Source organism: Peromyscus eremicus, chromosome 14, assembly GCF_949786415.1.
Source record: "Peromyscus eremicus chromosome 14, PerEre_H2_v1, whole genome shotgun sequence".
NCBI classification, from domain to species: Eukaryota; Metazoa; Chordata; class Mammalia; order Rodentia; family Cricetidae; genus Peromyscus; species Peromyscus eremicus.
The window spans coordinates 8642592-8659819 of record NC_081430.1 but is presented as its reverse complement, the minus strand read 5'-3'; the positions used below and the strand labels follow the sequence as shown (position 1 = coordinate 8659819).

General features: G+C 35.2%; 1 protein-coding gene across 6 annotated transcripts in view; it reads right to left on the bottom strand.

Annotated features, from left to right (window-relative positions):
* Nucleotides 1-17228, bottom strand: part of Dgkb (diacylglycerol kinase beta) — a 632546-nt gene that overhangs the window by 438519 nt on the left and 176799 nt on the right. For 2 of the 6 annotated variants that reach the window (XM_059279660.1, XM_059279661.1), the window contains 2 exons: nucleotides 15407-15442; nucleotides 8435-8551 (listed from right to left, as the gene is read on the bottom strand). In XM_059279660.1, coding sequence (XP_059135643.1) covers nucleotides 8435-8551; nucleotides 15407-15442 — 153 coding nt within the window. The remainder of the gene's footprint in view (nucleotides 1-8434; nucleotides 8552-15406; nucleotides 15443-17228) is intronic. The other 4 variants (XM_059279662.1, XM_059279663.1, XM_059279664.1 and 1 more) reach the window with 2 other exon arrangements.

The following is a 17228-nucleotide window of genomic DNA, read 5'->3' as shown; positions in this document are numbered from 1 at the left end:
ACATGGATAATTATTATATCATTTTATATTTAAAATTCACTCTTGGTCAGAATTCTCTTGAAATATTTTGAAACGCTTTTCTAAAATATCTACTGAGATGTTCATAAGTGTCATTATAAGTTATAACAAAGATTGTTAAAAATTTAGTTCCAAATTTACATACTTTTATGAACTAAGAAATACATCACAGAACATATCAAAATCAATGGTGTTCTGTAGAATAACACAAAATTATATATATATATATACATATATATGTTATATACGTATATATATATATAGAGAGAGAGAGAGAGAGAGTCTAGTTAGATAGATAAATCAATAAAATGACTTAGAGAAATGTCAGAGAACTTGAAGAATTTACAATGATGATGTTTCACGTTCAAGAAAGTCAAATGTCCAAGATGGAACTAGAGAAGGAGTAAGGCTGGCTGCAGCACGTCTCTCCACACCACTGTGCTTATAAAATATGACAGTGTCTAGGACATCTGGGTATCCCACCAGTCAGGGTGGAGCTGGGCTCCTTCGGTAGAGGCTGACTAACCCAGCTAACCCCTCGTTTCTCTCCAGTCTGCACCGACGGTTAAGAAGCAGTGGCTGAGAGGCCCAGGTGTGAAGGCAACACAGAATGTCTGTCAGACCAGAAACGTTATTCCAGGCAACTCTGGCATCCTTTTCTATGCTCAGAGAAAAAGCTTTAAATTTGTGATAACCTTTGCTTCTATAAAAAGAAGGCCTATCTGCTTGAGTATATGCGGGTGCTAAGTAGACAGAAGTCTTAGGTTTGAGAGCCAAAGACCTGCAGTGCTGCCTAGCCTCTGTCAAGTTTGACAAGTTAAGACGTTTTCTGCTCTGAGAAAAGGAATGGGAAGAATAGCATTGAGTGATCTTCCCTACACTGTTTTCATCTTGCTGGCTTCTGATGCTTGCAGAACCCGAGTGTGTCCATATGCATGTGTGTACAAATATAGATGAATGTTTAAGACATTGAGCTTCCAATGACTTGTCAGGTAAGAGAATAAATAACAAGTCAAAAAACATGCTCATGTGTCATCTGGTGAAGTACACTGACAGTCGCTAGGATGGCATTCCCCTGTCCCCATTTCTCCCAGCACACAGAAAGAATATGTGCACACACAATGAGCTGCTTGCTGCCTATAAACCCAAAGTAGACACCTCATAATCAATAAGTTTGCCTGTGCCATGCTCTTGGACGCCTCAAACCTTGATCTGTGTGAGAAGAAAAGTCTCAACGTAAGCCATATCTGTGGCATTTTGTCATTGCAGACCCAGGATCCAAATACAAGATGGCTGGAGCATGTGCTCTCTAAAGGAAGAAGAGAATTGACCCCTCTCCTTCCTACCCAGAGTGGGACTTGGAAATTGAGAGGACCTAAAGGTGACTTCGAAGATGCCACAGGCTGAGCATTACTGCTGATGAAAATCTGGAGCTGTTCCTACACCCTACCCCTGCACTCCAAGTAAGTGAGACAAAATTAGTGATGGTGATCTTGGCTACGTCACTGCCTTGTGGTTCATTCTTTTGTAACTTTTTATATGCTGGATAACCTAAAGGAAAGCAAGACCCAGGAGGGCTCAGCACAAAATACATATGGAATCAGGCACAACGAAACACTTCATTGTTTATCAAACATACTAACACAGCTACTCCCTCAGAAAAAGAAATTTAAAACTTGATAGCAAAACCATGCAAAAACCTCTTTGTTATCTTACATTATGCCATCCTCAGTTAGGATAATGGGAACACTTATTTTCATAACTTAAATTATCTCCAATAAAGGAAAACATGAATCATTAGATGTGGTACTTCACCTATTAATTCATTCAAAATCTGCATCCTGATTTCCAGAGAGATCTGTCCAGTGAAATTATGTTCTTCCCATCACAGAACTCAGTCTAGAGCAACTGATTTGTATTATAATGTAAATCATATGTACTGATGAAGTGAACATAAACACTTGGCTTGGCTTCTACAACTTGGCATATATATATATATATATATATATATATATATATATATATATATGTATATGAATAAAGTTTTATGGAAACATCGCACAATTGTTTTAAATTTTTTTAAGTTTTTTAAATTCTTATAACAATTTCATATTCACAAACATGTTTCAAGAACTATAAAAAGAGCTTTTATACCAAACCACATAAAAATGTATTGCTAAAATTGTACTTTATTTCTTTATTTTATCATTGCCTACCCAAAGAAATGTTCTCTTGCACTGATTCCATCCAGTCATTCAACTCAGAAGTTAATGTACTTCTGGGTTAGTATATACATTTTCCTTTCCTCTCCTGATTTCTTCCCTCCCTCTTTAGCTCTATCCCCCTCACTCCTTGCCACATTTACTTCCCTTACTTTCTTTACTTTGAGATAAACTCTGGTCTCAAAATCACTCTTCAGCAGAGGATGAGTGAACTTGATTCTCCTGTATCAGGGATTACAGGTACACACCACCGTTACATTTTATCAGTGCTGGGTATCCAAGCCAGAGCTTCCTAGACATCAGCTGAGCACTCTCCTAACTGAATCTCATCCTCAGCCCTGGAGTAGTTTCTTTTACCTAAAGTATACTGTTAAGATAATTTGTAAAATAAGGACCTAAAGGCTCCATAACAGGCATGCATCAATGTTATTTATACTCATTTACTTTCTTACATCTAATTTATCCTTTACCAAGGAACTTTTTTGAGGTTATAATATAATTACATTATTTCACCCTTCCCTTTCCTTCCTTCAAACTCTCCCATATATCCCTCCTTTCTCCCTTTCAAATTCATGGCCTCTTTATTTTAACTGTTATCATAAGCATTAATGTACATGTATATACATACATATCCTAAACACAACCTGCTCAGTCTGTTTAATGTTACTTGTGTGTATATTTTCAGAGCTCATCATTTTGTATTGGAATGCCAACTGGTGTGCTCTTCCCTAGGGAAGACTATTTCTCACAATGTCAGCCTCCCTTAGGTTCCCAAAGATTTTGTGTAGTGTTGAGTCCCCTGGGCCTTCTGCCATCCATTTTGGCATGTCTACTTTTATTGTTCTTGTTCAGCTCATGTTTTAGGCTGTCATTTTGGTGAGTCTTTATGGGTGTAGCTTCTGTCATTAGGAGGAGACACAATCTTACAGCAAACTCCTTAATCCTCTTGATTTTAAACTCTTTTGACGCCTTTTCAGCAATGTTCCCTGAACCTTAGGTGTGGGAATGTTTTGTAAATATATCCGTGAGGACTGGGATCCACAACTCTGCCTTTTGATTGGTTGTGTTTTTCTGTACTGTGCATTGCAAAGAGGAGTTTCCTTGGTGAGGAGGAGGGCTATGTGTATCTGTGACTACAAGCACAAATGCTTAAGTTGTTGTTATGAACTATGCTGGTTAAAAAAGGTGAGGGTTGTAGGTTCTCCTTCAAGATCCATGACATCACCAGCAAAGAGTAGTGGGCTAGTTTTCCAATGTCAGGAATGGTTTCCCTCAAGTTGAGTGGGTCTTAAGTCCCATTACTGTTAAAAATCATTGTTATGAAAACATTTTGAAATAAAGTAAAAATAAGTATGTTATTTGAAAACTCGTTCATTGATGCTAAAATACAAGTACATTTTGTTGAGATGACAACACAAAAGAAATAACCATCAAAAAATTATCCTTTTTCCCTAAACTATGAACACTTGAAGGCACATATTCCCATGGCATACAAGATCATTGTAGAGTAGAACATGTGAAAACGATGAAAGCCGCATTTGGGTATTCTCTCAGTTGTCCATCACTCAACCTCTGTGCTTGAAATGTCTGAGACACACTGAGTCTTCTCAAAGTAGTGAAAACCCATGAATAAAGAGATTGTTAATATTGGATTCTTCTCTATGCTGCACAGATTTCATCATTTTAAGTCTTCCTTATTCTTATATAGGGGCAATCTAGTACAATAAATTTAAAGAGTGGGATTCTGGAGTTAAGCTGGTTGTGGATCCAATGCAGCACCTCCCTACATAAGCTCCTGCCTTCAGTAATCTCATCTTATTTGATCATTCTGAGTACCATGAGGACATGTTTTACTTCCAAATCCATACTCATTCTTTCCCCTGAACTGCAGATTTACCTGTCTGTATGACTACTTGGTGGTAAGTTCTTTGGCATTAGGAATTTCTTCTCAAACCACAATCACCCAAGCTTTTCAGCTTCTCAGTTGACATCAACTCTGCCATTTTAGTCACTGCCAGTTCCATTCCATTTAGTCCTTATTTTACCAGTTTGCTTCTGTTCTCAAAACATTTCTCTACCTACAAAACTCTATGGTGAGCCTTTAATCCTATAACCTTTAATTGCCCATGGTAGTTATGCACTGGCCAACCAATTTTCTAATAAATCAATCTTAACAAGAGTGAGACCTTTAAAATATACTGCAAATCACATTCTTTTTCTGCTCACAACAAAAGTCAAAGTGCTCATAAAAGCTTTCCAGAACTTAGAACATGTAGTTCTTATTACTTCTCTAAAGCACCCTCTACAATTTTCTGTGTGAACTGTCTCTCTCTAGCCTTAAAGTCCTTGCTGTTCCTAAAGCTTGGGAGGCATACTCTTAACAGTGCTTAGAGTTACACATTGCCCATAAATCCAAATGGCTAATGATCTTGTCAGTTTGAATCAGTTACCCATGTATTACATTCTAGGCTGTCTCTTTAACTATATACACTCCAACTTTTTGCCCTGTATTTGTCCTACTCAGCTCTGTGTCTTGTGTATTATTTATAACATAACATATGTATGGTGAGGTGAACTCAGTTGAAAAGTTGTGGTCCTTTTTTTTCCCCAAGATAGAGTTTCTGCATGTAGTCCTGGCTGTCCTGGAATTCACTCTGTAAACCAGGCTGACTTCGAACTCAGAGATCTGCCTGCCTCTGCCTTCTGAATGCTGGGATTTTAAAGGCATGTGCCCTGCTGAAAAGTTGTAGTTCTTAAAAACTACAGACCAATAACTTTGCACAGAAACGTGGAGTTAGGAATGACTATAAAGAACTAATTAGAAATGAGTCAATAAGATTAAGGCATTATACACACTGATCAAGGAAATGAACTGACTTGTATACATACTAAGTAGTTGTCATAGTGCGTGTTTATGTTCAGTTTATTGGTGATTATAAAACACAAAGTTTTACTGGATAACAAGGTAAATGAATTATGTGGAAGAACACATCAGTTTGGATTTAGATATTAAGTATTAACGTCATTTTGTCATAGATTTGAAGCCTTACAAGCTGGATTCTTTCATTTTCTAATGATGTTTTGATTCAGAAATTTTAAATAATATTTATGATCAAGACAAACATCTCATAATAAAGTTTAACCAATTATTGTATTTTTCCTTATTTGTTCACATAGGATTACCCTCAATGTTACTGAAGTTCTCGTATGTTAAAAACTGACATTTCCATTACATTTGATATTGTGTTTGAAGTGTAAACCTATGGTGTCGCTGTGACAAAGACAGAGTGCCAGGCCACTGCTATCTGAAGTCCCCTAGGACTTGGGTTAATTAATGAGACTCATCCTAGGGTTATGCATGATCTATTACTTCCTCTAATTAGAAATAATAATCCTGATCATTATACTGGTTAGCTGAAAAGGAGGAAGATGAATGTGCCTAACTATGATTAATCTTCTTTAAGCAGTGTAGACCTCTCCTGTCAATGAGTTATATGCAAACTGGGCTGCAACTCAATGCTTTTCCATGACATAGACCTTTTAAGCCTAACAGAAAATTAATTTATTTTGGTATATATATTTTTACCTTACCTCAAAAAACAATAATTGTATCGTTTCAAAAATGATATGCAGCCATAATATATTTTCTGTTTTCCATAAAATAATTAAAGGATTTTTCCCCATTTTTCCATTATCTTCAATACTATGTGAGTTCCCACATCCAAGATGAACTCAATTATGTAAAGGATAATACACCAATTTAAACTCAAAAAATTTTGAAACTCACAGTTTTATTTGTCACTGTTTTGTCTGAATTGATGTCTGCATTTGCCAACTGACAACTTTAGCTAATAATTTCACATGTCAACATTGTTATGAAAATTTATTATTGTCATAGAACCACAAGTGTAAAAAATGTTGATCATCTGTATTTTAATATGACTATCCCTGTCTGTAGAAGGTTAAATATTTCAGCTTTGTCTCTAATAAATATTAAAATGTAACTTATATTACTGCATCATATAAAACCTTTATGACACTCTGCACATACCTTTCAATTCTTGCTTTAAACTGAGAATTTTCTAATTTGACTGCTTAATCTTAGCGAACAGAGAGCACAGACATTACTGTTCTAGTTAACAATCGTCTTAGACTATGACACAACACAAAATTGCACAATAGAAGACAATGCTCACAAGCTTACCACTGATACACGTCTGGATTTCGTGAATAAGATAAAAGATTGGAGGAGTAAAACACAGGATGTAAGCCAAGGTATTCCTCAGTCAGACTTGGGCTCTATCACTGACTATTGGCAGGGACATGGGGAAATTGTTAAGTTCAGAAATCTAAACAATGGATTCTAAAATGGTAATAAGATATATAATGACACCAAGCTCATGTTAGTTGAAAGGATTATCAAACAGATTTAAACTATGCAAAATTTATGTAGAATAGTGCCATAGTTCTTGTCTTCTTGTAAACATTAGTAAATGATCTATGCTTGCTTTTCATGATGAGAAATATGTACCTAAGCATGTGTTTAATGCACTTAAATTTACAAATTGAGCTTTTAGGCAGTAATCCAGAGTGATTAACAATTTAAACTTATCAGTCTTTATAATTTTTGTTTTAAATTTAAGTGTTGATGGTGCTTGGCAAAAATCTATGGGATCACACAGTAAAATTTTTGCTATCAAAATTGTGGACAGATTTCAAATTTGAGATGAGTCACATGTGATATTGTTAAACACATGGATATGATTTCCAAAAATGATGCTCAGACATAGTATTTCATAATTGAATTTTATATACATGAATATAATAACTTTTGTTCAAAATTTCTTTTTACATTTACATTTAATTACTCAGAAAAGAGTTTCTACTTGTCATGTATCTTATTAGATTACAAAAATTATCAATAGGTAAGCAATTATTATTTAAATTGCATGAACTTTTCAATATTTTTTTTTTGTTTTTTTGTTTTTGTTTTTCGAGACAGGGTTTCTCTGTGTAGCTTTGCGCCTTTCCTGGAACTTGCTCTGTAGACCAGGCTGGCCTCGAACTCACAGAGATCCGACTGGCTCTGCCTCCCGAGTGCTGGGACTAAAGGCGTGCGCCACCACCGCCTGGCCACTTTTCAATATTTTTATCAAGCAATTATTAGACATATTCTGTTTACCCTTAACTGTGATACCTTTGGGATATGAAGTATGCGATACCTAGTATCACAAATAAAATAACTAAAAAAGATAAAATCATTAATTAAATCTGATTAAAATTATATGTATTAGAATCACATGTGTTGTATGTAAATGTGTGTCACAGTCATCCATGTGGTCGGCAGTTGCTAAGAAGTTTGAAACTTCAAATACACTAAGAAGAAAAGAATATACAATTCATAGAAATATATAGGTGAAAAAATGAAGTAATCATACAATTCTAAAGACTAAAACGATGTTTTTTACTTAAACAAATACTTATTTTTATTAACATTGGCAAATTAGTTAAATAGATTTATTGCACAAAATATTTTATAATGTGGGTGGATAGGATGGGTTTTTTATGTCGGGAGACATAGTTATAATTCACAGATTTATAAAAAAATTTCAACCACTTCTCTTTGTCTAAACTAAAAACATGTATGATGTTTGAGTTTAATTTAAAATGTAGAAATATGGATATATTCACTTAATACCTCATTTTTATTATTTTATTTAAAAGAAAATTGTTTACACAGAATGCATGTTTTTTCTTTCCTAAAGGCATAATTTCACAATCAATAAACTCTTCAAAATTAGACCTATACAAAGCGTGTGCATGTGTGTTACATATGCATGTATGTATGTGTGTGTGTATTTATAAGTGGATTGAGACAGATAATAGGGGTAAATAACACATGTGCACATAATAAAGTTATATATTAGTCCTAACTTTCAGATTCACAGAAGGTTTTTTGCCAATTTTATTTTAAATGGAGATAACATTATGAATGATTAATCTACCCAGAATGTCATTCTGTCAATCAAGTACAAGACTGACATTTTGATAAATTAGTAATGATCGTTCTGAAGAAGTCTACTGAGATAATATAAATGATGAGAGAATGTGTTGATAGCCGAACATATGCCCTTCTCGAATATGAAAGTAACAAATATGAATGCTACTGTAGTTTGGACTCTGGAAAGCCTTACCTGCAAACCTTGCCCATCCATAGTAACAGAATTAGCTCTTTGCATTTTGTTCTTATCTGTCACTTTATTGGGCTGCTGTGAGCTGCCTTTTTCCTTTTTAGCTGTTGACTGTCTCTCCTGTGAAAAAGAAAAAAAATATATAAAATATATTTGACAAATTATATTAAAAATTAAGAGGCAGATATGGTTTGTTAAGGGAGTCTTTTGAAAGACCTCCATGATCATAAACTTGGGACAAATAGCTAATCTAGAATGTGTTCTGAAAAATACAAAAGCTTTTTTTTTCAACCAAATCAATATATTTTATACCAACATGATCAAAATATTCTACCAGTGAAAAAAAACATGGGGACAAAACCAAAATTGTAATGCTGGAGGCACCCATTATTAAAGGTATGTAAGAGCTATTAAAATTTATTATTTTCATTACCAATCAGATAGGTTACAATTTACATGTTTTCAGATTAAGTACTAAAATTAGTATTTATAAATACATTTAACATTGAAAATGACTTCTAACTGAATGATGAATTTTGAAGCTACAATGTACATTAGAGATTTATGTACTGGGAAATTCAGTTTCTGTTCCTTCTAATTCCATAATGAAATAAACAGAAGAATAAGTAAATATGCATATAATGTGTGTGAATATGTATATAGAATAAGAATTGTTTGCTTCTTTCCTCTCTTCTTACTGTTTTTAAATTAATCATCAATTATTACCTCTACTCAGCTTTTATTCAATTTATCAATAAGCTTCTCACTGATACACTGAATGGTGTTTTCCTCTACCTAAACCATAGTTTGTGACAGAGTGAATGTCTTCCTACTTCTTGAACTCTTGCCTCACTCTGCTCTGAGGATACTGCTCCTCCTCATGTCTCTTGAAATACTTCACTTTGTGCTGTCTCAGTCTCTTTTACTTACACTTTGGTCCACTTTGGGATCTGTATTAAGCCACTGCCTTGACCCAATCATCCTGACAGTACATACTTGCTTCCAAGGTAACTTCAGCTTCACTTTTATGAAGATATCTAAATGCATAGCTTCAATTCATGTCTCATCCTAAAACTTAGCTCTAATATACAAATGCCCTCTCAGTCTCTCCCTGTATGTACCCAAAACACTTAGCATTCCTTAAACAACTACACACTACCCATCAATGGCTAAAGCAAATATAATATTATCATTTTTTCCCTACATTTTTGTGATAGTCACCTCCTGGACCAACATCCTTTTATCTTTCCTCCCATAGTCAATACTCTACAATCTGACACACCCCCTTTTGCTCTATCCAGCTGCCTTAGCATCCTCATTGTCCCTTGAGGACAGCAACCACCCTTCTAATTCAGGACTTCTGCAACTGTTCTTCACTCTGTGGAAAACTGGCTCTGGATATTTTGAAACCTTGGTCTCTGATGAAAACATCTAGGTCTCTGGCCTGACAATAGAAGGTTTCTCTATTCCTTTAAGCTGTGTTTCAATACCAATTTCATAGTGCTGAGGATTTTACTCAAAGTTTCATATAGAAGAGGATGCTGTCCTACTGATATACACAGACCTTTATCACTGTCTGATAAGTCAAGGTAAACAGATAAAGAATTGAGTGGCAACTAAGGTTAAACACTAAAATTTCTAAAGTTCATTAAACATTGCATTTAGAATTCTTGGGTAATATCCGGTTTCAATAAGAAACAATCTGCTAATTGATAAGTAATGTCTGGCCATGAACATTTTACTGGTTTAGTGCCCATGTACTTCTAATCACTTCCTTGCACACATGTCGTATTAGCTCTAGATACTTGTAAATGTGGGGTTTTACTTTCTGTGATTTGGAAGGACATTCTTACATAGAAATATTCTTTTTAAATACATAAATAAATGCTGTAGAGCACAAAATTATGAAACATTAAAAAAACTTAAAATTCAAAATTCAGTTTTCAGCTGATGGAATTTTATTTTTGAGATCTAATTACAAGAAAAGTGATCTATGAAGCAATATCCAAAATCTTCAGTAGATTGGGAGGTGATGACTTGTGTTAGAGAACTTGCCTAGCTTCTCAAAGCCCACACTACAAACAAAGCTACATGCTGTTTTTTGTGTATTTCCATGTATTATTTACCAAATAGTAAAATGGTAAACATTCATTTAAAAAACATATACCAAGAAAAACAAGGGTATTTCTTGGTTTGGGGAGAAATGTTATAGTTAGATGAATTTGGGAAAATAATCAAGACTGTAAGTAAAAAGTCAGGAGAATGGAATCATTTAATTTCCCCCAGTGTTTGCTTATTATAATACTCCTCTGTGTAACATCTGTTTCCAACCTGCCTAGGAGTTCTCTGACATATTTGTGGTATTTGATGTATGTGACGTAAGTTAACAAAGACAGTAGTTAGACACGGGGTCTTATGTCCACTTGGAAAACCCTTACTCATTTTCTTGTCCCATGAGGGCCACGGAGGGGAAACACATCCTTGAAAAATTCTACCCAGACTGCTTCACCTGCCAGTCTAACAGTGCATTAACCTTGCCTGGCAAACTCCATTATGATACTAAGAAAGTGAATTTCCAATGATAAAACTACTCAGTTTCAGGAAGAGCTTCCCCCATTTTTCCCCTAACATCACACAGGACAACGCTGTGAGAACAAGAGCAGGATGGCCTTGGCTTTTAACCTGCAGTTTCATTTGTTCAACTTTTTGAGTTGTAAACCACAAGTTAAGACAAGTTTCCTTCTGCCAGATAAATTATCCTAGACGAAAACGAGTGGGGAAATTATTGCTTTAGTCAATAGAAATTATTCAAACACTGAAAAGAACTACTCTAAAAGACCAAGAAAGAATATAGAAAATTTAATCACAACGTAGAAAATACAGTTATTGATATTTGAACACTTTCAAATATTAACTACTTGTGTTTGTATGCAGATATTTTAAACACAGAATTCAATGTTTTGTGATTCTCTGACTCCACCAGTCACGCAACAGATTTTAACGGGGGAATGCATTGTATTCGAATTCCAGGAGAATAATCATCGTAATAAACAGAGCAGAAAAGCCAGGCACCATTCACAGAAAACAGAATGACGGAATAAACGAAATAAAAAGACTTCGTTTTAAATACATGCTTTACAAACAAGATTTCTGTCCCATGCTGATTCTAAGAGCGTAGTGTTTGTACATTGGTGAAAACTGCTCCCTCAAAAGAGATGTTCGTGACAATACTTAAGCCTGCTGCTATCGATCACTCGATAACTATGAGCAGCAAGCGATGATTACCTCCAGCGCGGGAGTTTCTCCTTTCTGCGCGATCTCAGCATGAGAAACAGGACGCCGCAGAGCACTTGGCTTCATACAAAGCCACAAAGAACAGTGCTCTGTGGTTAGCAGCAGCCGTCACTTGGATCCCAGAACTTGCCACAGCACGAGTGGTCTGCATGGGATCACAGCCCTTTCTGAGACTGGAGCAGGCCACAGGAACCACCCAGGAATGCTGTGATCTTAACCCATCATTTCATTTGCGTGTTTATGGTATTTAAGGACTTTTTTCCATACATCAGGGCTCACAAATTTAACAGCTTCGAGACACAAATCAGCTCTAAAAAACTGCTCCACTGCTATACCTGCCGTTGGGAGGAACCTGCTCTACAGTTTAAATATTTTACTGGCGAGATTTACCTCAAGAAAGCCAAAGCCTCGAAATTTATTGGGGATCCTAGGTAGTTCTAGTAAAATTTAGTTGTTGGCCAGAAATCTTAATCAAAATTAATTATAAAAGTTAAGCACAAATAAAAGGAATGGCATAAAATCTAATGATATCTGTTTCTTATTTCTTATGATATTCTTAATTTTAGGTTTATTTCTTTAATTTTATTTTATATATGATTTGCCTGCGTATATGTCTGTGTACCACGTGTGTGCCTTGGAGGTCAGAGGAGGGTGTCAGAAAAGGGTGTGAGATCCCATGGAACTAGTGCAACAGAGTGTTGTGAGCTGCCGTGTGGATACCGGCAATGGAACCTGGGCCCTCTGCAAGAGGAGCAAATGCTTTTAACCAAACACCTGTTTTCCCAGCCCCCACTTCTCAATCTAAATAAGCATTTACTTAAATAAAAGTAACTCTGGACAAAGGCATTTGCATTGCGTTTAGACACAATTCCATGCCTTGTTGCTTATCATTGTGCAAGTTTAGGCACGTTATTTCCCACTGCAAAGTCACCTTAAAAGCGGGAGGATTTCTGCCAGGATAAACAGAGAAAATGGAGGAACTGGTACTAGTACTAAATAACAGTTCAGTAAGTGGTGGTAATTTGAAAGAATGAGGAAAGCCTTACTACATATTGTCTCTGAGTTCATCACGTGCTGCTGAGGCTGTGCTCGGTTATGCTCCTGGTGCTTTCATGGCTTACTAAGGCCTCCTAACTTGGAAAATGGCTGTTCTGATATTGTGTATCCCTGGGGAGAGAGGATACCACCAATCAAAAGAAACTGCAGCCTAGTTTAAAGTAGCTCTAGGTGGTACTCATGCCCTAAACGTGAAGGCATGCTTTATGGTGTGAACTCGATGTGATGGGTTTATATATCTCACACAAGGTTCGTATACCCCCAGATAACTTCAAAGATGGATATATAGTAGTGTTTCCATTAAAAAAAAAAATCCTAAGTGGAAAGAAGAAACTTAAAGAACAGGAGCACTTATGTCTAAGTAATTGAATTTTTACTTTATTCTAACATATGACCGCACAATCACAAAATAACACCATGGTATGTATAACTGAAAATCAGCTTGACAAGCTTGCTCATCCTGTTGCACGCATGCTGCCTTCTGGCTACAGCCTTCCATCTAAAGAATCTTAAAGACGGGAGACAGAGCTCATGGACGCTTACCCCTCATTGGCTCTGTTAACTAAGTTCAAAGTTCAACATAGCGACTCTCGCAGCGTTCTCAAAAAGTTCTGCCAGTTTTAAGTAAACGTTCTTATTTTCTTAAGAGGAGTTAAAAATTTAATTATTATTCACTGTTTCAATTTTAGGACATAAATTGATAGGTTTGTTGCTATAAAAACTAGCTTGAAGGCTCTGGATAGAAACAATTTTGAAAACTGTATGTATGGGAGTGGAGGTGTTCCAGTTATATGTAGACACAACTGTGTTGGGGAATGAATAATAAAAATAATGAAACTATCACACAGATGCCTTGAATTTTTGTAATACTTTCAAACAACCATTTAAAAAATGCCATGGGACAAGACTGTGCTATGTTCAAAAAATGCCGTGTGTTGCTCATTAGAAGATGGCCTCATAGGAAAGTCCTGAGTCTTTTGTAAGAGGTGTAACCAGTTATTAATGGTTTAAAAGTTAAATGCTTAATATATATGTAATTTCTTTGTGTTTCTTAATATTTTAAATGTATTTTCAGCAACTTGTTAGAAGTCATGCCGTAGAATAGATCTTAAGGATGCAGATGGAGTGAGCATGTGTGCATTCCCTCATGCATATATCCATACCTGGGTCTGAGGATATTATAGAACAAAATGGATGAAAATAAAACATAGAATAATTTTTGAGGGTTAGGGAAAAACTAAATTTTATAGAGAACATTGTATCTCACTATGAAAATAAAACATACTATAGGAAGACTTTAAAAAATACAATACATAAAATTTCTGTTTTCTAAAACTGAAATAGCATATCATAATAACAGATACTTTGAATCTTTTCAATCAATTGCCCTGAATCACAGCTTTTGGGAAATATGGGTACCTTTCTAGATGAACCAAACTAGATGATGAAGACTTTAGTTTGTTATCACTTGCTAGACCTTCAGGAGGGGCAGGAATCAAGTCAGAGACCTGAAGATGTGAAACCAGTTCTCTCATGCTTCTGAAAGCAATGAATCAACTACTTAAATTGTCTGTCTCTTTAGCATATAACCTAGCATCTCTGTTCTATATTAAATTGATAGTAATGAAGTCAATTTACTTATAGACACTGTTTCATATTTCTTTCAGATTAGAAACATCATATTTCAAAAAAAATCTTCAAGTACATTTTCTAGTGAGTTTCTCATTGAAACTGACTTATGATGATTCTTAGAAGCCTGTCCTATAAAAAACTACTTGTTGGTGGGAGGGGAGAACTTGTATGGCTTTGACAATTAAACCGTTCTCTGATTAAATGTGTTTCTTTGTAGTAGTCATATATTATAAACAATTCATTCCCAAGCAGGTAAATTTGATTTTCATGCTAAAAAACAAACAAACAAACAAACAAGCAAACACCCAATTAGCAGTTCCTATAGAAATAGTAACTATTGAATGGGATATTATCATAGAACAAAGTTTGGTTTCATTAATTAAATGACAAAACATAAAATTTCATTAAACAGTTAACTAAAAGCTTTGGCAATATTTACAGTTATTTCCAAACAAAAGGCATTTACTTTTGACTTCATAGTACTCTGATGAAGTTGTGAACAAAGCCGTATGCTGCATAATACGTGCTTAGCCACTCTTGAAGTGATGGCTGATCTTATTCAAAAGTTTCTCAGCACATTATTATCAAGTGCTGCATACTAATGGCCTCAAAGAGTGGAGGTGATTAGAAATTTTTGTCATGTCCTTCCAATGATATTGAGAATTTCATATGTGAATAGAATGTATAGTGCTCATATTCTTTGCAAAATGACTTTTAATTTTTCTCTAGATATTTTATGACACATAATTTCTGATAATCCTAATTTTTGTCACAAATATAAATTGAAAATTCTCTAAGACTATCCCATAATTGAAAATACAAAGAATTTTACTTCCAATATCAAAATGTTGACAAACATAAAATTAATATTATTACATTAATTTTAAAGTGTAAATATCATGTATTATTCAGAATCTTTGAAAACATCCCTTGCACCAATCTAAAATGATCATGGCTTTTAGTTGTAACAGTTATAACATTTTTCTTACATACCTCAGGAACTGAAACTCCTCCAGTGGGCATAGTCTGCTGAGAAAGAGAAGTTTATGTAAAAGCCGAAAAACCAAGGTTGACAATAAAAACCACACAACACACATCTGTGAGATACAGGAATTGGAATCACAGTCTCTTCATGTATTTTTTTTTGTTCCCCTGGATTAAATAAATGGGCATCTTCCTGTTAAATAAAGAATGCTCAAAGCAGAATATGTCAGATTGTGAAATAACTTACCCCACAGGATGACTTCATTTTTTCAGACTACACTGATGAACATTCCTGCCAACTACACAGGCTTCCACTGCCTTTGTGAACACACTTTTATTATGGTGATAATTTTATTAATATCAATTTAATCATTAGCTTAATCATTAAGAATCCTTTCTTTTTTCACTAGAACAGATTTTTTTCATATGATATATCCACATTACAATTTGCCCTCCTCTGCTCCTCCCAATGTCTCCCTACCTCCCTTCCCATTCCAGTCTACCTACTCTCTGCCTCTCATAAGGAAACAAACAGGCTTCTAGGGAATAATAATAAAACAAAACAAAACAAAACAAAAACAAACACATCAGAGCAGGACCAAACAATCAAACAGAAGGAGAAGAGCCCAAGAAAAAGCATAAGAAACAGATGTAGACACAGAGACCCACTCATACACACACCCAGGAATCCCATAAAAACACAAACCCAGAAGCCAGAATACACACACGAAGGACCTGAAGGGTGAAAAAGTATGTAAACATATCAACAAATAAAAATATTTTAAAAACTTGAAAGTCCTGACACAACATTATGAGACAAGGAACCTCCAGAGATGGCTTTGTTTGTGAAAGAACTCCTTCTCAGCGGGCGTAGACCTTCATACAGCAATACCCACAACTTTATATCTTTCTCCTCATCAATACAAACATTCCATTTTCCAGCACGCTCTCATCTCTTCCTCTAGACTGTCCCTTTTGGATGCAGGCAGAACTAACGGTATTTGCTCCTTGCCATAATATGGAAACATTACTATTAGTAAATTCCATTACTATTCATAAATCTAGACAATTTATGTATAATTAAATAAGTACCACCTTTTTATTTGAAAGTAGTTTAAAAAGATTAGGTTAAATCAAAAATTTTAGCCTTCATGATAGTATATCTTCCATTATCTACCACTGCCAAGGCTTTCTGCGTGACCTGAGAAATATGTGTGCATATGTGTCTGGGTGTGGGTTCACATGTGTGTAAGAAACAAAGAGAAGATTGACTAATTCCAAAAGCCTACAGTCCTGGCTTCTGTGGAACTTAGTATAGAACACACCAATTTGCAAGGATAGTTGGCTATCACACACACAAAATACCGAATAAAATTTCCTATTGTTTTCAAACTTGAATTTCTTATGTAAATGCGTACAATTATATTTCCCCAGATCTAAGCCATGTGAAGGAAGATCCAGATAATGAGATAATGTTTGATTGCCATGGTGAACTTTAAAAACAACAGACACACAGAATTCTGTTTTACTCTTTTAACAAGTAAAACTCTAGGAAGAGCAGGAAATGAAAAATAAATAATAAATGTATACCCATGTCTAAAGATGGGTAAAACCCCAGGCACCCTCAGAGCTATGCACTGTAACAGAAACAGGAATCTGATGCAGCTGAAACGTGTCTAGGAGAGTTCTAGAAGAAATTACAGCTAGAAGAGATTACAACCCTATTTAGAAGACTCTTCTATGGCATGAGTAGCAAACACTACTGCCACAGATTTCTGATCAAAAAGTCATCAAGTTGTAAACAGGAACTTTGGTCAAATATCTCACCGAC